The 24445-nt window shown below is 38.2% G+C and overlaps 1 protein-coding gene across 10 annotated transcripts in view; it reads left to right on the top strand.

The window, feature by feature from the left end:
* ENOX2 (ecto-NOX disulfide-thiol exchanger 2) overlaps positions 1-24445 on the top strand; it is a 389024-nt gene that overhangs the window by 313361 nt on the left and 51218 nt on the right. For 8 of the 10 annotated variants that reach the window (XM_071213203.1, XM_071213206.1, XM_058291492.2 and 5 more), the window contains one exon: positions 6791-6946. The exons of the other annotated variants lie outside the window; for them this stretch is intronic. In XM_071213203.1, the coding sequence (XP_071069304.1) occupies positions 6791-6946 (156 nt within the window). The remainder of the gene's footprint in view (positions 1-6790; positions 6947-24445) is intronic. 10 annotated transcript variants of the gene reach the window in all.

Genomic DNA, 24445 nt, shown 5'->3' with positions numbered 1-24445 from the left:
GGCATGATTGGGTTATGATTGGGGTTTTGATTGGGCCACGTCATTAGAGCATTGAGTCCCCACCCCTTGGTAAAATAAGATAAAAGGCATGGCAAAGAACAGAAGAGTCAGTTTTTGATGTTGGAGTTTGATGCTGAAGCCTTAAGCTGGACCCCCAGGAAATAAGCACACAGAGGAGAGGGAAGCAAGACCCTAGAAGGGAGGAACCAAGAAACCTGAACCCTCACAGACATCAGCAGCCATCTTGCTCCAACACGTGAAAATAGACTTTGGTGAGGGAAGTAACTTATGTTTTATGGCCTTGCATCTGTAAGCTCCTACCCCAAATAAATACCCTTTATAAAAACCAACCAATTTCTGGTATTTTGTATCAGCACCCCTTTGGCTAACTAATACACATACCCACTGCACATTGTACCTGATTTTATTAAAGCAGCTGTCATGCTACAATGACAGGTAGTGTAGTGAATAAGAGAATTAGAGTTAGGTCAACCTGGATTTGAAACCTAGATCTCCCACTTAGAGGCTGTGTAACCTTGGGCAAATAACTAAACCTTTCTGACCCTCAGTTTCTTCATCTACAAAATGAGGGAAAATAATCTTACCTACCCCACAGGTATATTACAATGAGATTATATAAAATGTTTATTATACTGCCTAGCACATTGTAAGCACTCAATCAAAAATTGTGGTAATGATGATAATTGATACACAGTGTTTTAACTGTTGGCATGTCTGTCTCCAAGCTAGACTATGAGGTCATTATTTCGTTTTATTCATTCCTTTAACACCAACACTTGGCACAGGGCCTAGCACTAAAATATTGGATGGATAGGCATATGGATGACTAGACAGCAGCATAGAAATGACATTGCTTCCATTGTAACTCCCTTGTTCAGTTGTGTACAGAAAATGGAGAATAATAGTTTTGCCAGGTAACTACTTTAGATTAGGTTGATTTGGCAGAAGTTGACAGCAGGAAGGCTTAGGCGATACTGAAACATTACTTAAAATCATGTGGTAGAACTGCAGCTCTGACGAGCAAGCTGATACATACTTGCCGACTAATGCACAGCATTTGTGGCATTTCCAGTAATCTGGGACTTTGAGACAGGCATGAATCAGAAGAAGGAGCACAAAACAACACCTGATAACTATTTCAACTATGACTGTGCCAAGAGTTAAGGAGATGATAGAAGAAAGGTACTAGAAGAGATGGTTAAAGCAAAACAGAACATGATATTTTTGTGAAAAGAATTTTGGGGGAATAACTTGGCCTTTTCCACAGCCCTTTTATGTGGTTTTCAAGCTCCTTTAGAGACTTGAATTCCTAATATAAAAATCAATAGCACACACTTGTTGGCAGTACTCTTCAAGCCAGGTTAGAGGCCTGGAAAATGGTGAGAGTTTCTCTGGTATTCCATTCCCAAAGTGTTTTACGTTGTTTAACTTCTTTGATTTTTTTCAGGTTCTACAATAATATTGCATAAGGCTTATGATTTCCAATGGTTAATTTCTTGGTTGGGATTGGAAATCCACTTCCACTTTGGTGCTTGATGGTTGAAGATAAATGAAAGAATCAATGTGATAGATGCCTTTTAAAAAAAAAAACTTATTTATTTTTATAGTATTTTTTAAAAGATACATAGATCACACAAAATGTTACATTGAAATATATAAGAGGCTCCTACATACCCCACTCCCACTCCACTCCCACTCCTCCCATATCAATAGCTTCTTTTATCTGTGTGGCACATTCACTGCATTTGATGAATACATTTTGGAGCACTGCTACACGGCATGGATTATAGTTTACATTGTAGTTAACACTCTCCCCCAGTCCATTCAGTGGTTATGGCAGGATATATAATGTCCTGTATCCGTCCCTGCAATATGTGGTAGATGCCTTTGAAATATCATGTGCATAATCTGCCCTCTTGTAATCCCTGCTGGGTAGCATAGCCTATAGAACTCTTGGCATATTGAACACAAGGAAGAATTCTATTCTGGCTTTAGCCATAAATCATGAATACATTTGCTTTTAAATGAATTTCATAAAATATTAATGTAATCACACCAAACAGCAGAGTGGCGAGTACATCAGTCAAAAGTTATATTTATCCTGTGTATTTGTTTTTTGTTTGTCTCCATTTATTTGTAGACAGTACATAGAGACCGATATTTCCTTCTCAGTTGAAGTAGCAGAACTTGTTTAATGAACTAATGTTTCTGTAAGCTATGGTAAAGTAGAATTGTGAGTGGCAGAGGTATATGAACAACAGTGAAGAGTGAGGCAGAACAATAAAAAGAAGACAAACATTTCAATAGGAGGGGGAAATAGATGTGATTGTTAAGTTGGCACACAATCTAATCTGATCTTTTCCTAACAAATATTAACCATTTGTAAATGAGTGAGATAATATTAACAGTTTCTCCAAAAATCTTGTGTACATGGAATCAAATTTTCCAAAGACTTCAATAGCATTCTTAATCACAGTGTTCTTCTACAGTATAGAAAGACAGGGTACCAAGGTCCTTATATATTCCAAGATCAAAAGGGAGACCTACGCCCTTTATCTGCATAGAGCCTGACATATAGGAAGCCTATAACAAATGTTTGTGAAACATGGCAATTAATGCCTGAATCAGTGAATTTCTTAGTGTGTGTATGCAGGTTTTGAATAGATGGAAATAAACTTACCTATCAGAAGTACTTGTCTTACCAGAGGTTTTCAGATCTGTACTATCATTTCATTCTTTGAGATAAATGTCATTATTTATCACCACTTTAACCAAAAGGAAAATTGAGACACAGAGATATTAAGAAACTTTCCTCAATATCACATAAACTACTATGAGAAAAAGAGTAGATATGAGATAAGTAGTTGCCTTGCCAAATTGCATACAAGGCAACACTTATTGCAATGATGGAAAGCAAAACATCAAAAACAAAACTTTTGCATTTTTAAATTTTTTGATACCCCAATTTATTTTTACCTTAATTTTTCCAAATTAATATGTATTCTATATGTAACCTTTAAACTCATCACTATATTCCATTTTACTATTAAGGGAACCTGGCAATATATTGGGCTTCACTTTTCAGGAAGTTTTGGATCACAGAGAGGTTCAACAATGGCAGGGGAGGAATTCTGGTATGGGATGTTATTGACAGGGGACACATGGTTGGCAGGGAGTTCTCCAGGGCATATATCCAGGTACATAAAAATGTTCAGATATTTTCATAGTGGATACAATTAAAAACAACAACTGAGGGAGTGCTGAGTTCCTAGCCAGGGGAGCTCTATCACCGTCCCTAAAGGAACAGCAACAATCCCCCAAGTGCAAGGGGAAAAACCAAAAAAGAATGAAGATCCAACAATGAGCCCTTGGTACTAATGACTATGCTTGTGAGCCTGTGCACCTGAAATAAGAAAAAGGCCTAGAGCTGTAGGGTACCTAAGAGTTACCTCCTGAGAGCCTCCATGTTGCTCAAATGTGGCCAGTCTCGAAGCCAAACACAGCATTTAAATGTGTTGCCTTCCCCCACCCAGCATGGGACATGACTCCCAGGGATGAGCCTCCCTGGTGCCGAGGGATTACTACCAAGTACCAGCTGATGATGTAACTAGAAAATGACCTTGAATAAAAGGGTCAACTCAGACCAGCAGAATATCTCAATCTACATATAATAACAGGAGTTAAAAATGCTTTTTGACCTGAATCAAGGGGGAAATGGAAAGGACAAATGATTTTATATGGCTATGAGTCTCCAAAGAGAGCCGGGAGGTTATCAGAGGGGTTGCCCTTATGCACACCTCAGCAGAGTCCCGGAGACAGATAAAGTAGATACAACCCTGGGTATTGGTTCTTCTAAGGGCTACAGAGACCCACAGGTTCTATGGTCATGGCAGATGGAGTTCAGTGCCCTGTCAGTTGACCCTACTTTGGAGTGTGTATTTCTATGTGATGGAGCTGGACTCAGATGTGATCTTTGTTCACAAGTTACTTTTACTGGAACTGTAGTTGGTGCTGGGGTTTAATATATACCCAGGAGACCTGAATCTCTGGACTGACCATGTGATAGCCAGGCCCTGAGCCTCAACAGACTTCAGCTCCTACACTCTGGTTTATTGGACTTACCCCATTCAGCTAACATGGAGTTGAAAAAGGTCAACCACCACACCATGGAGCCAAGAGTGCCTACAACTGAAAGCAGGAGGATTGCATCCAGCATCCATGTGGAATCTAAGCCCCCTCTTGTTATAGATGTGGAGTGGACACAACCATTCCAAGTTCCACAGGATGGAGGAATAGAGTATGGACTAGAGTGGACTTACTGATAATCTATTCATGAACTATTGTGATTAGTAATCGAAGAAAATGTGGCATTGGTGTGGAGAAAGTGGCCATGGTGGCTGCTGGGGGTAGGGACTGGGAGGAAGAGGTGAGATGTGGAGGCATTTTCGGGACTTGGAGTTGTCCTGGGTGATGCTGCAGGGACAGTTACCGGACATTGTATGTCCTCCCATGGCCCACTGGGTGGAACGTGGTAGAGTGTGGGCTGTGATGTGGACCATTGACCATGAGGTGCAGCGGTGCTCAGAGATGTATTCACCAAATGCAATGAATGTCTCATGATAATGAAGGAGATTGTTGTTATGGGGGGAGGAGTGGGGTGAGGGGGGTGTGGGGTATATGGGGACCTCATATTTTTTTAATGTAATATTAAAAAAATAAATAAAGACGAAAAAAGAGAGTAGATACGAGAGCCAAAGGGAAGGAGGGAATATGTGGGTATGTGTGTGCACATATTTGCACTTAAGCATGTTGGCGGAGATGGCATATGAGAGGTAAAATTAAATATGTATTCATAAAAATAAAAACTCCTCTTGAAAGAAATGTTTTTCTCTCCAGACATTTCTGGGGTCTTGTCATCTCAGGATGATAGGTATGTGAGAGGGCAGGAATTCCCTAGCTTTCTTAGGCTAGTTTTACAATGGAGTATACCAATGTGCCATCTGCCAGTCCATCTGCCCACAGTCACTGTACTCCCTCTTACTGAGCCTTTTGTGCCTGAAGTTCTGCTTCTGAAGGAACCACAATTCAAGCCCATCTCCTTCAACATCTTAGATGACCACCCAGAGGAATCCAACGTTGTCTTGAATCGATATTTACAGGAATTGTCCCTCTGGCCTTTGTGGCATGCAGAGTGAAGTCTTTGGGACTAAGGCCTGTTACTATAACTGCCCCTGCATTACCAGATCTCCCTAGGCAATACTTCCTTTGCACTCTCCTGTACATGATGCTGTAGCCAAGGGCAGGGAAACAAAATAGAGTATGCCCTCTTCTTTCAAAGAACTTTCATTTTGATACAGAGACAAAATTTAAACAATGAAATATGTACCACCCTTAGACATGGGCAAGCAGGGCCTTACCCCACGCCCACACCTCAGAGAACCCTATGCTTTGAAATGCCAAACCTTCCCCCTACCAGTGCCGAGGACTTCCCAGGCAGGCAGTACCATCAGGACAGGTACCCCAAGTCCAGACCAGGTCCTGAGTTGCTTTTGGTTGACAGAAACACCTTTCTTGAAATTTTCTCAGTTCAATCCAGTGCCTGGGACTGGCCAGGGCTAGCAGTGTCATCTGAGCAAGGAACCAGGAGCCTCAATCCCAGACAGAACTCCCGTGGACCAGGATTCCCATTTCTTCCCCTCTGGGCATCCTCTAAACCTCTGTTCCAAATGTCTGGTCAATCAGACGGCCCAAGGAGCTTCAGGACTTGTGCCTATGCAGTCTTCCTAGAATCCTGGGTCCGGGAGTGTGACCTGGCAAGAAAATCACTCCAGCTGGCTGGTATAGTATTTCTTAGCCACTACAATAGTGCTGATGCTGAATTTGAGTTAATAATATTATGTGTATAGACAGATACTTCACAAAAATATTTGTTTTGGGGCCTCTGCACATCCTAGAGTCATCTCTGATAGAAACAATCAAGATGATGGAAATAAAATAAAATTTAGTTCCAACAGGTATAGAAACAACAGTTTTTAGACACAGAATTTAAGAGAGAACCAGAATTGTCTGGAAAGGCTTATTCAAGGAGAATGAGAATTAAACCAGTCCTTGAGGTATGGAGAGAATTTGGGTAGGTACAAATGATTTCAGGCAGGAAGAACATGAACAAAGGCACACAGAAAGTAGTTATTGACTGAGCATGTTTGTGCTATGCACATAACATTCATCATTTTGTTCACTCCTCACCACTCCCAAAAGGTAGGTAGTATTAATCCTGTTTTGGAGATGAGGAAATGGAGGTTCCAAAGGGTCATCCAACTAGGTAGAACTAGGACCCATGTTTACCTGATCCCAAAAACTGTGAACTCTTAACAGCAGGCTATACTACAAAGAGATAGGAATTATTGTTGTGTGTACAAAGGACGGCAAGAAGCTGTGTCTGAATGGAGCAGAGGGTGTATAATTGAGGAGTAGTGGAAGATAAGATCAGTAGGCAAGATGCAGTCATATTATGAAAGGCCTTAGATAACAAAATGAGATACAGGGCCTTCAATAGGCACTGGTCAGAGCAGCAAACCCCATCCCAGAAGGAAAACGCACAACTATAATATAACTTTTAAGACCTGGAAATGCTAAAAAACATGCTTTTAAAGATAGTTTATCTCTACCTTAGAAGGAGCTTTGGTTTCAAGCTTCAAAGGTAGCATTCTGCCTCCACTTGACCTTTCCTGGTGTCACTTACTGTACTCTCTTTCCTCTCCTTTTATAGACTTTGACCCTGCTCTTGGAATGATGACTGGAATTCCACCAATAACTCCAATGATGCCTGGTTTGGGAATAGTACCTCCACCAATTCCACCAGATATGCCAGTAGTAAAAGAGATTATACACTGTAAAAGCTGCACACTCTTCCCTCCAAATCCAAGTAATATTCTTTTTTCTCCTCACAAGTCACAATGTTTTAGTATCTAAGAAAGCTTTTTTCTTTTTCAGTAGAATATCCAAAGGCTTCATAGATGCAGGTACAGAATCTCCACCTGGAAAACAGAAGGAAGGAAATTTTTCTCTTACTAGGAAGACTGAATTTTATCCACAGAACAGTAGATTTTGTTTGCCAGTTGCAGTGCAAATGATAAAATGTTGTTTCCAATGCCATCTGGTAAGGAATTCAAGTGTGTTGGTACAGAAAGGGGCACTCAACACAAATTGCTCAACACACTGCACTGCCATTTGCAGGCCCTACTTTTCAGACCTGGCTCATGTGCTGGTAATGGCAGAAATAGAGTGTGGTCTGAGCCTACCTAAGGCAACACATGAATATACCATTGATACTAAGAATCTTCCACTGCTCCCAGCTATTCACATATCTCTCCAACTATTGCCATTCAACTGATAGACTACAATTTGGTAATGTGCTGGTCAACTTACTATGAGGGCAAAGAGGAATATTGAGACTAAGTCAAACTACTTGCAGCTTTCCAGCCAATGCAGTTCATGTGGAAATGATCTAGGGATATAGCCTGTCAATAAAAAATAGGAGTCTCTTAAACATTTGTAAGTACACAGTGGCCATATTCCAGTTAAAATGTAGCAGCAATGAAAATTGTCTCAACCTTTTTTCCTGCTGATTTTATCATTCATCTATCATAATCACCCTGCACTTGGCTTTTATTGTCTTGATCAAGTCAAAGCTAACAGGATGGCTCACAACCTGTAATGTCTAGGTTGGGTACAGTAGATAACTTCTTAGAATGCTTAGTTTCTAAATTTCCAAAGAATAGCACAGATGTTTTATCTATAACACATAGACCACATCATTTAATAGTTTTTAAAGATTTATTTTTTATTTTTCTCCCCTTCCCTGCCCACCCCCACTGCCAGTTGTCTGCTCTCTGTGTCCATTCACTGTGTATTCTTCTGTGTCCACTTGCATTCTTGTCAGCAGCACCGGGAATCTGTGTCTCTTTTTGTTGTGTCATCTTGATGTGTCAGCTCTCGGTGTGTGTGGCACCACTGCTGGACAGGCTGCACTTTTTTTGCACTGGGTGGCTCTCCTTACGGGGTGCACTCCTTGCACGTGCTACTCTCCTATGCGGGGACACTCCTGCATGGCATGGGACTCCTTGAGCGCATCAGCACTGTGTGTGGGCCAGCTCATCACATGGGTCAAGAGGCCCTGGGTTTGAACCCTGGACCTCCCTGTGGTAGGCCGATGCCCTATCTGTTGAGCCAAATCTGCTACCCTAAATAGTTTTTAAATGAATGTAAAAATATGTAGTTTAAAGAGGGTATAACTTTTGATAGTCTCTAGTGAAAGAAACTGATATCTCTTAAATACATTTCATCTTTCCCCACCTGCAGCCATGTTTTCTAAGTTTTGAGTTGGAAGCATCACTGAGAGTGGGAGGGAAACATTTTACCTTGAAGGTTCAATCCTTTAGGTATTCATCTTTGTGTTAAGCATGCGGACAGGGCCATTAGTGCCAGTAAAGTACAGGCTTCTAGGAAGGAATCCGGCTTGGAATTGAATTCAAAAGTAACACTTCTGGCACATCTTAAAGTAAACTGATGTTCTACATCATTTTCAGGACTAGAATGTTATTAAAAGCAGGCTTGGATTAATTGGGTGGAGAAAACACTAATGGTGATGCCTCCCTTAGTTCTGTCCTGAAAATGTGCCAAAGATGCCAATTTTTTATGTTTTTCATTTGTTAACAAGTCCTAAGATTTGACTTTGTGAAAGTGAAATAGGAAGAGCATGATAAGATAGGAAGAACAAGAATTTGGTGTGACTGGACCTCTTGTCCTCTCTAGAGCCTATCAATCCCATCACACTAGGCCTTGATTAGAAACCCCACTACTTGCTCCTGCTGGTCTCTAGCATTTTCTCTTATACTTAATGGCCTCTGACGTCCTTCTCAGCAATACAGTCCTTAGATTCAGGGACTCTCAAAATCTCTTTGTGCACCTATCTAGTCTACTTCCAAGCCCTGTTACTTTATTAGAAAGCATCTTTACCCTCAATACCTTCCCCTTTCCCACCTAACACTTCATCCAGGTGATTGTCACATATGAAATTGTCCTCAGGCTCCCATTGTCCACAAATTCAGAGTTCAAATCCTGGCCTCAAAGGCTTTTCCCTAATCTCCTTCATGTGACTGTCTTCAGTCAGTCATTTCTCCTTGTCACCTACCTACCCTTTAGAGTCCAGTCAGGTTTAACTGCTTCCTGACCTCATACCCCTCTCCAGCCCATTTCTAAGTCTATCCTCTCCTGGAAGACTTCCACATGGAAGGTACTGTAATTGAAATAGTGATTAATCACTCTAATGCATTTCCACTTAAATATTGGGTACTAAATTCAATGGATACTTAAGTTGCTTTATCTCTCTGCTATATTTAGTACTATTGACCCCTTCATGCTACTTGAAATATTAGGTAGCTTGAAGGTAAAAGAATGGATGAGACCACCTAGAATCAAAGAGAGAAGACCAAGTACAGTACTCTGAGGAACTCCAACATTTAAAAGAAAAAGAGTATGCATTTTTATATACCTCTTAGTAACAAAACTGCTTGCAAGACTTAATATAGACTAGCTGTTTCCAGTTCTTCTCCTCTCCTCTCTTAAATCTACTTCATTCATGCTTTTGCCCCTACCTGTACTCTATCAAAATGCCCCTTGTTTAAAATCACTAGTAATATTTACATCTTTCCTTGGATGTAAAATGGACATCTCAAACGTAATATGTTCAAAATTAAACTAATCTTTGCCCCCAAACCTGCTCCACTAACATCCTTCCCCATATGAGTTAGTGATAACTGCCTCCTTTCTTTCCCTCATATACCACATCTTATCTGTTAGAAAATTCTATTGGGTCTACCTTAAAATATATTTTTGAACCCTTCTTCTCTCATTATAACCATTGCTATGACCCAGTTTATAGTCCCTATGTTTCATTTTCTAAACTATTCTAGTAACCTACCTGGTTATAAAATCTATTTTTAACAGAGCAGGCAGAATGATCCTATTTATAAGTTTGATCATTTCACTCTTCTAGTCACTCAGAATAAAGGCCAAAGTCCTTTTAATGGCACACAAAGCACTATATGATATGCCCCCTATGTCCATTATCTCCTTGAGCTCATCTACTACTCTCCTTCCCATTATTCATCCTGTTCCAATCACATTGGATCATACCAGACACTCTCCCCTCATAGGGAGAGATTCTTTGCCCTGTTTCTTCCTTCTGCCTGTAACAGTCTTCCCCTAAATACCTGCATGATTAACTCCCTTATCTCCTTCAAGTCTTTGCTCAACTGTTACCTTCTCAGTGATCCTGACAACATATTTAAAATTGGAGCCCTCTGTATAGCACTATCAGTCCTACTTATCCTCTCTATTTTTACATAACACCTTTTACCTTAACAAACTATGTAATTTACCCATTACATTAATTATTATATTTACTGTCACTCTCCCCCCTCAATAGGATGTAAAACCCCACAAAGGAAGGGACTGTCTGTTTTAGTCACTGATGTATCCCAAAGCACTTAGAAAATTAGCTGACAAAGATTAGGTGTACAATAAATATTTGTTGAATGATAGAATCAGGAAGGTAGTGAGAGAGGCAAGGATTACAGGAAACTGAGAAGGCAGGGTAAGAGATCTAAAAAGCAAACCAAGAGAATATAGAGTAGTTATCACTCTTTGCTAATAACTTCCAAATCTGTATTTTCAGTCCATCTGTCTCTCTTGAGTTTCAGACACATATAGTCAGTTGCCCATTAGTCTTTCCTAGATTAATCTACATCAAATGTGCAAAAAATTGGTATCATAGTATAGTGGACAAACTTCCAAACCAGAAGTCAAAAGAACTGTGTTCTGCTCCCAGCTCTGTCACTAACTAGCCAAAAGATCTTGGGCTAGTCACATAACCACCGTGGGTCTCAATTTCTTTGTTGGGTAAAAGGAGGACTTTGGGTTAGATTACCTTTACAGTTTCGTCCAGCTCTAAAATTATAATTCTTTACATTTAAAATGTAGCTACCATAATAATTATTGGCATAAGCAAAAGCCCCTCAAAATGTATTAGGAAAAGCAAGAGCAAATTGATAGGTGTCACATAGAGTGTTGTACCTTCCCTGGAGCAGCCAGTATAACATAATGGCTAAGTGAACTCCAAAGTAAGACAGGCTTAGTTTCAGGTACCATCACTCTGCCACTAAATAGCCATGAGATCTTGGATAAGTAACGTAACCTCTCTATTCTAGACTAGGCCAAAATAATTTCTAATCTAAAAATTCAATGGATCAAACGAGACTGGAACAAACTGAGCACCAGTCCCTTAAAGATAAATGATGAGTACCGATAGTCCCAGAAGAAACATCCTCCAACTCCCAGGAATTGAGGATTTGGGAAAAGAAAGCTCTCTGGAACACAGTTCTATTTTTTCACCAGGTGGCTATCAAAGAGTTACTGAATTACCAATTAGCAGCTTTCCGTTGATGGTAAAAGAAAAGGACAGCACGATCTCTCCAGAAAAACCACTTCCAGAGAAGTCAGTTTTGCCAAGATTTTTTACTTTAGCTATTATTCTTCAACGGCATCTTTGAGTCTACTGTGAAATAACAATGAATTATAAATCAAGAATGGACTGTCCTCTGCCTCATTTGTCCAGTCACATAAGAAAACACCGAGAAGTCAGAAAGAGTAACTTTTTCATATTACCATCACAAGATAGTTGGACCCCATTTGGGCTCCCAGGGCTGAGTTATATAAAGAGAATTAGAGAACCTTCCAATTATTTCCAATCAGTTGGGAATGCATTTTTTAAAAATCTGACCCTTGCTGATTATCTAGGAAGCCTTCAATCTTGGACTTTCTAATTACATCAACTCAAAGACTTTACAGAATGTCAATTCTGGCAAACTAGCTGAGTAATCTGTGTTGTTCCTTTGGGAAGCAAGATACAATTGGTGCTGCTCTTTGCTTCACTTCTCAGAGATCAGTAGTAGCTCTGATCTGAATGTTTTATCCCCAACAGCTCCCCAAAACGGACATGTGGATGTAATTAGAAGTGCCAGAAGCTCCTCTTCCATTTCCAGAGAGAAGAGTTCCTTCCCCAGTTCTCTTGAATATTCTTATAAGGAAGTTTTCTTCTCCATCATAAATGGTTATTGGGATATTACAAGAGCATGGTACATTACCTGATTAACAGGTGAATTTTGAATTTGCTTTCCTACGGCACTATCATTACTGTGCCCAGATCTCTGCAGTTCAGTGAAATTAGAAAATCAGCTCCAGACAACAAAGTGATTTGAGCTGTTAATTAAAGTACAGATACTATCCATTAAGGAAGATTGTGCAGCCCATTGCCTTGCTTAGTGGCATATAGTTAAATCTTAGTAAATTTTATCAAAGAGGCTTTCTACCTTTAGCTAAGGAAAATAAGTAAATTCTTGACCCTACTCTTACTGGCTTTTATGTTCCTTTACTCAGCAGACAGTCAATGCAGAAAAATCACAGCATCTAAATAGGGTGGCGACCATCACAGAATATTAAAATATCACAAATGTAGTCAGAAAAAGGAGCTTTTGCATATTCTGTGTTTTGTGTAACTGAAGCAGTCACCAGACATTCCTCTGAGTCTTTCCATGGTCTACCTAAATGTAGACCAAACTAAGCAAATTTAAGTAATATTTTAAAAAGTGATTATTTGCATCACACAAGGATTCTTTACCATGGAATTCCTTTAAAGAGCAAATTTTAGAAGACTTTTCTTCTAAAGCAGGATTTTATTCTAAAGCCTTGGATTTGAAAGCATAGCTCTATCTATATTAATGCTCTTGAAAATTCTTTATCTCCGTGGTCAGTGACTGGATTTTTTTTCCATGGCCAGTAGTCATACGTATCTTCACAGCTGTAGGTTCCTCTCTTCATAAAAATTCTTCCTTCCCAATCCCAGCCTTCTCTAAAGATCTGGGCAAAGCAAGGATTTTAGAAGTCTGGGCCTTAGCTACCACTCCACTCCAGACTTGAGGTAGGACTTTACAAGCCCCAGATTGGGAATTAGGAAACCTGGGTTCCATAATAGTAAATAATAATAACACTATCATGATTACTATTTACTGGGAACCTATCCAGTACTAGGCATTATAACACATGCAATATAGATAATCTATTATGAATTATCCTGCAACAACTACTCTACAACATAGAGAATAATATTCCCTATTTTACAGATAGAAAAAAGCCAAGATTCTCAGAGAAAACTAAATTAAGATTTAAATCCTTATGTAACGTTTTATGTAATCTAAGTATCTTTTAAAAATAAATAAATAATATATTTTTAAAAAATATTTAAATCCTGGTTTACTTGCTCAAAATTCATGAACCTTCTCTTTCTATTTAATGTGGTAACCTTGAATAAGTCACTTGACCTCACTGCTAAGGGCTTTCCTCTATAATGCTAGAGGTTTAGACTAAGTCAGTAGTTTTCAACCCTAGTGGTATATTAGAATTATCTGAGAAGCTTAAAAAACAAAACAAAACCAATGACCAGACCACAATATATTAATAAAATCATACTCGTAAGGGTGGGGCCCAGGAATTAGTTGTTTGTTTTTCTAACACCCAGGTTGGTTTTAATGTGCCACCAGAATTGAGAATCACTGGAAGTGTGATGTCTAGACTCCTTTCCAGTCCTTGCAAATTAAGAAGCATGTCTCAAGCAAATTCTGGCTTGATCTTCCACTTTTTAGCTGAAATACCATCTTATCCAGTGGCCATGACTAAAACTTTCAGTTTTCTACTCACTGGGTTATCTTTTCTTTCTCTCTAAACCTCTCATATGGAACAAAACCCAATACAATAAGCTCCCGAAATCACAGACATTTTAAAAGCTAACAAAATTTACAAGTACCCTGAATTCCTGTACTCCTTTAATTGACTAATAGAGGGAAGGAGGGTATCACAAGGAACTGATTATTCTGAGCCACAGCAATAAAAAGTAGTGGCAAAGTGAGGAAGCTAGAGATGCTGATATCCAAGGAAGCTCCCAAATCAGCTGCTTGCCAACTTAGATAAAAGTCAATAGACCTTGGCCTATTCTCTAAGACTTTTTTTTTTTACATTTAATCTTTTGTTCTTTTGATCTTTGGTCTTCTATGCTATTTTCTTTGATATTAGAGAAATTATGGGTTTACAGAAAAATCTTGCAGAGAAAACAAAGTTCCCTTATACCCACCTCACTTACACAGTCCTCCCTATTATTAACACTTTGCATTAGTCAGTACCTTGTTATAATTGATGAAAATATTATTATAATTTTACTATTTATATGAAGTTCATGGTTTACATTAGAATTCACTGTGTTGGTTGTACAGTTCTATGGTTTTACTTTGTTACTTAATTTTTGTTCTATTCATATTCAGCCTAAAATTTCCCTTTTAATCACATTCAAATATATAATTCCATGTTGTTAATAATATTGACAATTTTGTGTTACCATCATCATGATCTACTACCAAAACATCCCATCACCCCAAACAGAAATTCTGAACCAATTAAGCTTTTTTTTGAATAGTGCCTAAGTCTTTATTTTTTATAACATACATTTGTTTCCAAATTAGACAGTTTTGCACTGAATGACACAGAAGAAACTTAAATTACCAATAGTTTATAGGTAAGCTTAATTCCAGTCTTAATGAAAAGATGTAAAACAAAAAACCCTCAAGAGACTCCCATTTTGTGCTTTGACAACTGATAGCACTCCCCTTAAATCTTCTGTTGCTTTCTGTGTAATAGGTTACAAAGCACATAAGAGCCATAGCTATAACTAGCTGAAGGGAAATACAAAGATCGGTATGCACCATTAGTCACTTGTTGCCCTTGTGATAAAGTGAACCAGTTTTTAAATGTAAACTGCAGAAATCTTGACAGATAATACAGCAATATAAAAAGTTTTGGCCACCTTCTAGTGACGGACAGTGATGCAATTATGGGAGGGACTGATCAGAAACATCATGATATCACCAATTAAGGTTTAGCTACTCATTCCCTATTCCTACCCTGGCCCCTGAAAACATGTATTTTAGTTTTGGACTCTTTGAATTTACTTATGTTAATTATTTCATATCACTGAGATCATAGAGTAATTATTTGTCCATTTTTCTGACTTATTTCACACAATGTGATGGCTCCAGATTTTATCCATGTTGTCACGTGACCATGGGGATGCACAAGTCCAGGTTCTGCAGGCAGGCTGCAACTGGGTGCTCCAATGAAAGTCCAGTGAAGGTTCTTGATGAGTTCTGGCAGATGTTGGCTGTGCAAAGACGAGCTGGGAAATTCTCTCTTAATGCTGAAATCACTTCTCTTTTTTTCTTCTTCTTTATTTTCTTTTAAATGTTACATTAAAAAAATATGAGGTCCCCATATACCACCCACCCCACCCACGCCACCCCTCCCACATCAACAAACTCTTCCATCATTGGGGCACATCCACTGAACCCGGCGAATACATTCTGGAGAATCGCTGCAGCACATGGACAGTGGCCCACATTGTAGTCCACACTCTCCCCCAGTCCACCCAGTGGGTCATGACAGGACACACAACATCCAGCATCCATCCCTGTAGTACCACCTAGGACAACTCCAAATCCTGAAAATGCCCCCACACCATATCTCTTCTTCCCTCTCCCGACCATCAGCAGCCACTGTGGCCACCCTCTCCACATCACTACTACAATTTCTTCCCTTACTAATCACAATAGTTCCCCAGCAGAACACCAGTAAGTCCACTCTAATCCATACACTTCCCTTTTTAAGGCATTCAACTGATTGGATAAAGCTTCACTCATTGCTGATGGCAATCTCCCTGATTGATGTAATTGTAATCAGCTATCTATAATTTACCACTTCAGTAAAATCAATGGTGACTAAAGTCCATAAATGCCCTTGTATTACAGTTAGCCCAATGCTTGCTTGACCAAACAGCTGGGCACAGTTACCTGGCCGAGTTGACACAATAGCCTAACCATCACACCTAGCTTTCAATTCTTTTGGGTAAGTACCTAAATTGGGATTGCAAGATCATATGGTAATTCTATAGTTAATGTTCTGAGGAGCTGCCAAGCTGTATTCCATTGTGGCTGCACCATTTTACATTCTGACCAGAAATGTTATTTTAATAGTAGCTATTCCAGCGGGCATGATGTGGTATCTCATTGTGGTTTTGATTTACATTTCCCTTATGACTAATGATGTTGACCATCTTTTCATGTGCTTATTGGATATCTTCTTGGGATAAGTGTCTATTCAAGTTTTGTGCACATATTTATTTATTTTTAATTTTTATTTTTTTGAATTTTTAAAATTTTTTTATTAAATTGTCTTTTTAAGATTCATAAATCACAAAAAAATGTTACATTAAAAAATATAAGAGGTTCCCACATACCCCACCCCCCTTGTGCACATATTTAAATGGAATTATTTGTCCTTTGGTTGTTGAGTTGTATGATATCTTTATATATTCTGGATATCAAACCCTTATGTGATATATGGTTTCCAAATATTTTCACCCATTCTGTAGGTTGTATTTTACTTTCATGATGAAGTCCCATTTATCTATTTTTTGTTTTGTTGCTCATGTTTTGGTATAAAGTCTAAGAAACCACTATGTAAAACAAGGTCCTGTATATGTTATCTTTTCCTCCAGGAGTTTGATAGTTTTGGTTCTTATATTTAGGTCTTTGGTGCATTTTGAATTTAAATTTTCTATGTATTGTGAGGTGTGGGTCCACCTTCATTCTTTGGGATATTGACGTCCAGTATTCCCAGCACTTTGTTCAAGAGACTGTTCTTTCCCCATTGTGTGGGCTTGGAACCTTTGTCAAAAGTCAATTTACCATAGATATGAGGGTTTATCAATGAACTCTTTGATTTGATTTCATTGGTATATATGTCTGTCCTCATGCCAGTATCATGTTGTTCTGAGTACGTTGGCTTTGTCATAAGTTTTAAAATTGGGACTTGTGAGTCTTCCAACATTGTTCTTATATAAGATGTTTTTGGCTATTAATGACCCTTTACCCTTTCCTTCCATATAACTTTGATAATTGGCTTTTACATTTCTGCAAAGAAGGCTGATGGAATTTTGACTTGGATTGCATTGGATCTGTAAATTACTTTTGGTAGAATTGACATATTACTGATATTTAGTCTTCCAAACCATGAACAGGGATATCCTTCCATTCATTTGGTTCTTCTTTGATTTCTTTTAGCAATATTTTGTAGTTTTCCATGTACAAGTCTTTTGCATCCTGCAACAGTTTGGATTTTGTGAATCGCAGAAGATTGTTTTTGAACTAATCCATTCCTGTGTGTATGAAAACCTTTTGATTATACTACGCTAGTGAGGCATGACACAGGTTGGGTTTCCACCCTTTTGCTGGGCCTTATATAAATGGAGACACAGAAAAAGGAAGTGGCCATTTTTGATCCTGCAGTGTGAGAGAGGACTTGAGGAGCTCTAGCAGCCAAAACTTAATCACAAGGCCCCGGAAATGCTGAGCCCACAGAGCAATTCAAGGCTGAAGAGAAAGCCCAGTACCTGATTGCCCACAGCTGAGCTTCAGGAGATGATAGATTCTGGAGGGGAAGGCAGGGACCTCAGCAAAGATTGGCCACTATCTTCGCTACATGACAGGACCCCAGGATCACTAGTAGCTGACTTTACTGAGAAAGCATCTCTGATGGTATACATTGATTTGGACATTTCATGGCCTTGGAACTGTAAGCATTTACCCTAAATAAAATCCCCAATATAAAAGTTGTAAGCTTACAAAACAAGCATGTATGTCATCATACAGGGCTCCCTTTTAATCACTCCACCACAAAGCCTTGATTGTTGTGAAATATTTATTACAAACTATGAAAGATCATCATCAAAATATTGTTACTAACTATAGCCCATATCTTATATTTGGTGTATTTTTCCCCCAACCCACCCAATTTTTACCACCCTGTATTAATATTCATGAAAGAACATCATCATATTTGCCCTATTATGTTAACCACAGTTCATCTTCCACCACTGGATTCCCTGCATTATACCTCTCCATGTTTTGCAAATTCCATTCAAAGTGTGCACTCAGTGGCTCTCATTTATATCACAGAGTTGTGCTGTCATCACCTCAGTCAGTTTTAGGAAGTTTTCATTACACCAAAAGGAAAAATCTCATACCCCCTTATACCTACCCATTGTTGTCTCTTAGAATTGATATAATGTCTTCTTTGCCATTGCTGCAAAAACGTTTCTGTTAACTATAATCCATAAATTCCATTACTTGTAATTTCCCATGTATCACCATATTCTTAACACTTTGTAAAAGAACATTCTTATATTTATGCTATTAACCACAATCTTCATCCACCACCAAAATCAGTGTTATACATTCCCTAAATTATTCTCTAGTTTCCTTTCAATTGACATTTACACCTGCAGACTACCCCCTTTCTTTTTTTTTAAATTTTATTTATTTATTTATTTCTCTCCCCTCCCCCCACCACCCCAGTTGTCTGTTCTTTGTGTCTATTTGCTACGTCTTGTTTCTTTGTCTGCTTCTGTTGTTGTCAGCGGCGCAGGAATCTGTGTCTCTTTTTGTTGCATCATCTTGTTGTGTCAGCTCTCCATGTGTGCAGTGCCATTCATGGGCAGGCTGCACTTTCGTGCTGGGCAGCTCTCCTTATGGGATGCGTGCCTTGTGCGTGGGGCTCCCCTACACGGGGGACACCCCTGCGTGGCACGGCACTCCTTGAACGCATTAGCACTGCGCATGGGCCAGCTCCACATGGGTCAGGGAGGCCTGGGGTTTAAACCACGGACCTCCCATGTGGTAGATGGACGCCCTAACCACTGGGCCAAGTCCGTTTCCCAGACTACCCCCTTTCAATTACAATCTCATTTATTAATCAGCAGTGTTAGCTATACTCACTATGTATTACCATCAACTTTATTCATTTCCATACTTTTGTAATGAAACTTACTAAAAAATTTACATACATTAAGCATCAGCCCCCATTCTCAATTCACATTCTATCTCCTAGTAACCTCTATTCTGGAGATTACCTCCATTAGTTTACTTATTGTATTTAGTTCATATTAATGAGATCATACAATATTTGTCCTTTGTGTCTGGCTTATTTCCCTCAACATAATGTCCTCAAGGTTCATCCATGTTGTCATATGCATCCCAACTTCATTTATTCTTACAGCTGAATAGTATTCCATTATATGTATATACCACATTTTTGTTTTATCTCTTTATCAGTTGATGAATACTTGAGCTGTTTCCATATTTTAGCAATTGTAAATAATGCTGCTATGAAAATTGGTGTGCAAATATCAGTTTACATCCTTGCTTTCAGTTCCTCTGAATATATTCCTAGTAATGGGATTGCTGGATCATAAAGCAGTTCAGTGTCTTGAGGTACTGTCAAACCGTCTTCCACAGAGGCTACACCATTCTACATTCCCATCAGCAGTGAAGGAGTGTTCCTGTTTCTCTACATTTTCTAGCACTTGTAGTTTTCTGTTTTTTTTTTAAATAATGGCCATTTTATAAGGTATGAAATGGTATCTCATTATAGTTTTATCTGCATTTCCCTAATAGCTAGTGAAGTTAAACATTTTTCATGTGCTTTTTGGCTATTTGTATTTCCTTTTTGGAGTAATGTCTAGTTAAGTCTTTTGCCCATTTTATAAATTGGGTTGGTTGTCTTTTTATGTTATAAAACATGGATATGAAAGCCTTATCAGATATGTGGTTTCTAAATATTTTCTCCCTTTGAGTAGGCTGCCTTTTTACTTTCTCAACAAAGTCTTTTAAAGAACAAAAGTATTTAAACTACCACCTACCACAAGATCTTGAAGATGTTCCCTACATTTTCTTTCAGGAGTTTCGTGGTTTTAGCTTTTATATTTAGGTGCTTGATCCATTTTTAGTTAACTTGTGTATAAGGTATGAGATAGGAGTCCTCTTTCTTTCTTTTGGATATGGATATCCAGTTCTCCCAGCACCATTTGTTGAATAGACTGTTCTGGCTCAGTTGGGTGGGCTTGACAAACCTTGTCAGGAATCACTTGCTCTTAGATGTGAAGGTCTATTTCTGAGTTCTTGGTTTGATTCTATTGGTCAGTATGTCTATCTTTATGCCAATACCAAGGTGTTTTTATCACTATAGCTAAATAATATGTTTTAAAGTCAGGGAGTGAGAGTCCTCCAACTTTGTTCTTCATTTTAAAGACAGTTTTGGCAATTCAGGACCCCTTGCCCTTCCAAATAAATTTCATAACTGTCATTTGCATTTCCCAAAAAAAAGTCTGTTGGGATTTTTATTGGCATTGCATTGAATCTGTAAATCAGTTTGGGTAGAATTTGCATCTTAGCCATATTAATCTTCCAACCCATGAACACAAAATGTACTTCCATTTATTAATAATAGGTCTTTTTTGGTTTCTTTTAGCAATGTATTGTAGTTTTCTGAATACAGGTCCTTTTTGTACTTGATTAAGTGTATTCCTAAATATTTTAGTCCTTAAGTTGGTATTATGAAGGGATTTTTTTTTCCTGACTTCGTCCTCAGATTGCTCATCAGTAGTGTATAGAAACACTACTGATAGTTGCATATTAATCTTGTATCCTGCCGCATTTCTGAACTCATCTATTATTTCTAGTAGCTTTTTTGTAGATTTTTTCAGGATGTTCTAGCTATAGTATCATAACGTTGGCAAATAGTAGAACTTTTACTTCTTCCTTTCCTATTTAAGTGCCCTTTATTTCTTTTTCTTGCCTAATTGCTTTAGCTAGAACTTCTAGCACAATATTGAATAACAGTGGTGACAGTGGACATCTTTGTCTTGTTCCCCATTTCAGCTTTCAATCTTTCATTGTTGAGTAAAATGCTAGCTGGGATTTTTCATATATAAACTTTAACATGTTGAGAAAGCTTGCTTCTATTTCTACCTTTTAGAGTGTTTTTATCATGAAATGGTGCTGTATTTTGTCAAATGCTTTTTCTATGTCAACCGAGAGGATCATGTGATTTTTCATCTTCAATTTATTAATGTAGTTTATCACACTAATTGATTTTCTTCCATTGAATCACACTTGCATATCTGGGATAAAACCCATTTGATCATGGTTTTTAATTCTTTTAATGTGCTTTTGGATTTGATTAGCAAGTATTTTGATGAGGATTTTTGCAACTATATTCATTAGAGAAATGGGTCTGTATTTTTTCCTTTCTTTGTCTCTTGCAACAGCTTTTGAGTTGACATCTATTTTTTTCTGATGTTAATATAGCTACCCCTGCTCTTTTTAGGTTATAATTTGCATGGAATATCTTTTTCTATCCTTTTACTTTCAACCTGTTTGTGTCTGTGGGTCTAAGGTGTCTTTTAAACTCCTTATAGTTCGATCATGCTTTTTAATCCACTCTGCCAACCTGCATCTTTTGTTTGAAGAATTTAATCCATTAATATTCAGTGTTGCTACTCTAAAGGCATTACTTACTTCTGCCTTTTTGTCCTTTGGTTTTTATATGTCATATCTTTTTTGGTCTCTCTTTCCCTTTATTGCAACCTCCTTTTCTGTATAATTGATCTTTTGTGATATGTCTTACTGGTCCCTTTCTCATTTCTGTTTCTGTATCTTTTAAAACTACATTCTTTATGGTTACCTTGAGGTTTATATTACACAACCTTTGTCTATAACCTACAAATTTGAAAATATGCCACCTTAACTTTGATAGCATACACATTCTCTGCTCTGATGTGTTTCCCTCTTTTTGTTTTTGTCCCACTTTACCACTTTATATTTTTCACATCCTTTATCAGGAAATATGCCGTTTTCCTGTTCAATTTTATTCTGATTCATATATGAATTAAATAGTAGAGTTGTATATTGTGGACACAGTACTATTGGGTTCATTTCTTCACACTAACCCAAGCCACCCTATCCTATCTTTTCCTTTCAACCTGCAGAACTCCCTTTAGTATTTCTTGCAGGACAGGTCCCTTTTTGACAAATTTCTCAGTTCTCTTTATGAGTATATTAAACTCACCCTCATTTTTGAAGAAGAGTTTTGCCAGATAAAGAATTTTTGGCTAGCAGGTTTTTTTCTTTCAATACTTTAAATATATCATACCACTGCCTTCTTGCCTCCATGGTTTCTGATGAGAAATGGGCAGATATATCTTACTGAGGATCCCTTGTATGTTACAATTTACTTTTCTCTTGCTCTTTTCAGTATTCTCTATCTTTGGCATTTTACATTCTGATTAGTATGTATCTTGGAGTAGGATTATTAGGATTTATCCTTTATGGAGGATGTTGTGCTTCTTGGACATGTGTATCTGTGTCTTTCATAATAGTTGGGACATTTTCTACCATGATTTCCTCAAATATTCTTTCTGCCCCTTTTCCCTGCGCTTCTCCTTCTGGGGCACCCATGTCATGTATGTTGTATACTTCATGCTGTTATTCAAATCCCTGAGAAGCTGCTCAAATTTTTTTCTGTTATTTTCTTTATCAGTTTTTCTGACTGTATGATTTCAAGTGTCCTGCCTCCTAGTTCATTGATTCTTTCTTCTGCTTGATCAACGCTGCAGTTGTATATCTCCAGTGTATTTTTTAATGGTAGGCAAGGGAGTAAAGAGTTCATTAAGAAACAGGAAAAGAGATAAGCACACAATCTGAGACATTCCTCTAGTGTCTTTTTAATCTCTACTAGTCTGCCTTTCATTCTCATACTATCTGTTGTTTCTTTTTATACTTAAAAATTCTTCTTTATGCTCACATCACACATTGTCTTCTTAATATCCTTTATTTCTTTAGCCATATTTTCCTTGATCTACTTGAATTGAGTTACGAAATTTATTTGAACAACTGTGCTTCTTTGTTCCAATTTCAGAGTCTCCTCTGAACTTAGTTTTTTTTCCCCCTTGACTGAGCCATTTCTTCTTATTTCTGAGTATGGCTTGTAATTTATTGCTAATGTCTAGGCATCTCTTTATCTTGATGAGTTAATTCTGAGGGTCCATTTATCCCTCTTGTCTAGGGTTTTATGTTGGTTGGCTTTGTGCTAAGGATTTCTTTGACACTTGGTTCAATTTATACTAGACATTTAGAATAGCCTGTGTTTAACTGTTCAGATTTTCTCAGGTCTTCTTCATCTGACTTTTGCTCTGGATATGCGATACAGTTTTTAAGATGTTTTATGCAGTTGTTTCACCTCCAGGATAAAGCTTCCTTCCTCTGTTCATTCTAAGGGAATATTTATCTGTGCTGTTTGTTTTTGTGCAGAATTTTCTCCCCAGCAGCTATGATTTGTTTGTATTCTCTTCCTCACTCAGTGGCCCATTTTTCTTACAGTTCTCATTTCTGGGTCCCATCCTATTTTACAGCAGTTAAGCTTAACCCCCTGCTTTTCTCTGTGAGGATTTTCTGCCTCTAGTTTCTTCCGCTTTAGGATATCCCACTGTGGGGAGCCAGATATGGTCACTCCAGAAAGGTGGATCACTTTTAAAAATCCATTTAGCGATTAGGTGTTCTAGACAACTGAAAGTGGATTTAGTGAGGGTCCAGCAGTTCTTGCCAGGGGTTCTATTGCAGTTTCTATTTTCCCCCCTTGGGGCCCCATTCATATGCAGCATTCCTCAGTGGCATGTGTTCTGCCTAGGTCTTAGGTCCCTGTTACTGGATATGTGTAGAGTTTGAACTCACTACTGTGGGTCACTCTTTTGTCTCTGTGCAGTCAGAGGAACCAGGGCCATGCTGCCTCTGTGAAACACCCAAGGTGCATAGGACCAAGTGAGGAGGGGGATGGGAACTAATCAATGGTACAGGATGGAATTCTACTACCTGATATGGTTTTTTCTTCAATTCAGTGTTTCTGGATTACTTATTCAGTCTCTACCATCTTCCAGAGTTCTAAACAAGTGGGATTTGTCCTTTTATTCACTGAGTCTCTGCGAAGGCTTTTTCTGGAGATATTTTATGCCACAATGTTGATGACATCACCAATCTGGATCCTTTTTAAAATGTCTCTTCATTGGGATTCTCATATTATTCATTCATTGTTTTCCTGATATCCTTTACTTCTTTCTCTGTTTCCTTTATCTCCTTGAGCATATTAAGGATTTTTTAAAGGTCCCTGCCTTGTACATCCAAAATCTGGTCTTCTTCATTGATAGTTTCTGGATTTTTATCTTATTCATTTGGATAGGTTATGATTTCCTGCTTCTTTATCTGTCTTGTAATCTTTTGTTGCACAGTCTGCATTTTAATATTTTTAAGTGATGACTCTGAGATTTAGTCCCTGAGCTAAATGTTCCTTAATTTTGTATCCAGTTTGTGATATG

This window comes from Dasypus novemcinctus, chromosome X (genome assembly GCF_030445035.2).
Source record: "Dasypus novemcinctus isolate mDasNov1 chromosome X, mDasNov1.1.hap2, whole genome shotgun sequence".
In the NCBI taxonomy this organism is placed as follows: domain Eukaryota; kingdom Metazoa; phylum Chordata; class Mammalia; order Cingulata; family Dasypodidae; genus Dasypus; species Dasypus novemcinctus.
This window is presented reverse-complemented; position numbering and strand designations above follow the sequence as displayed.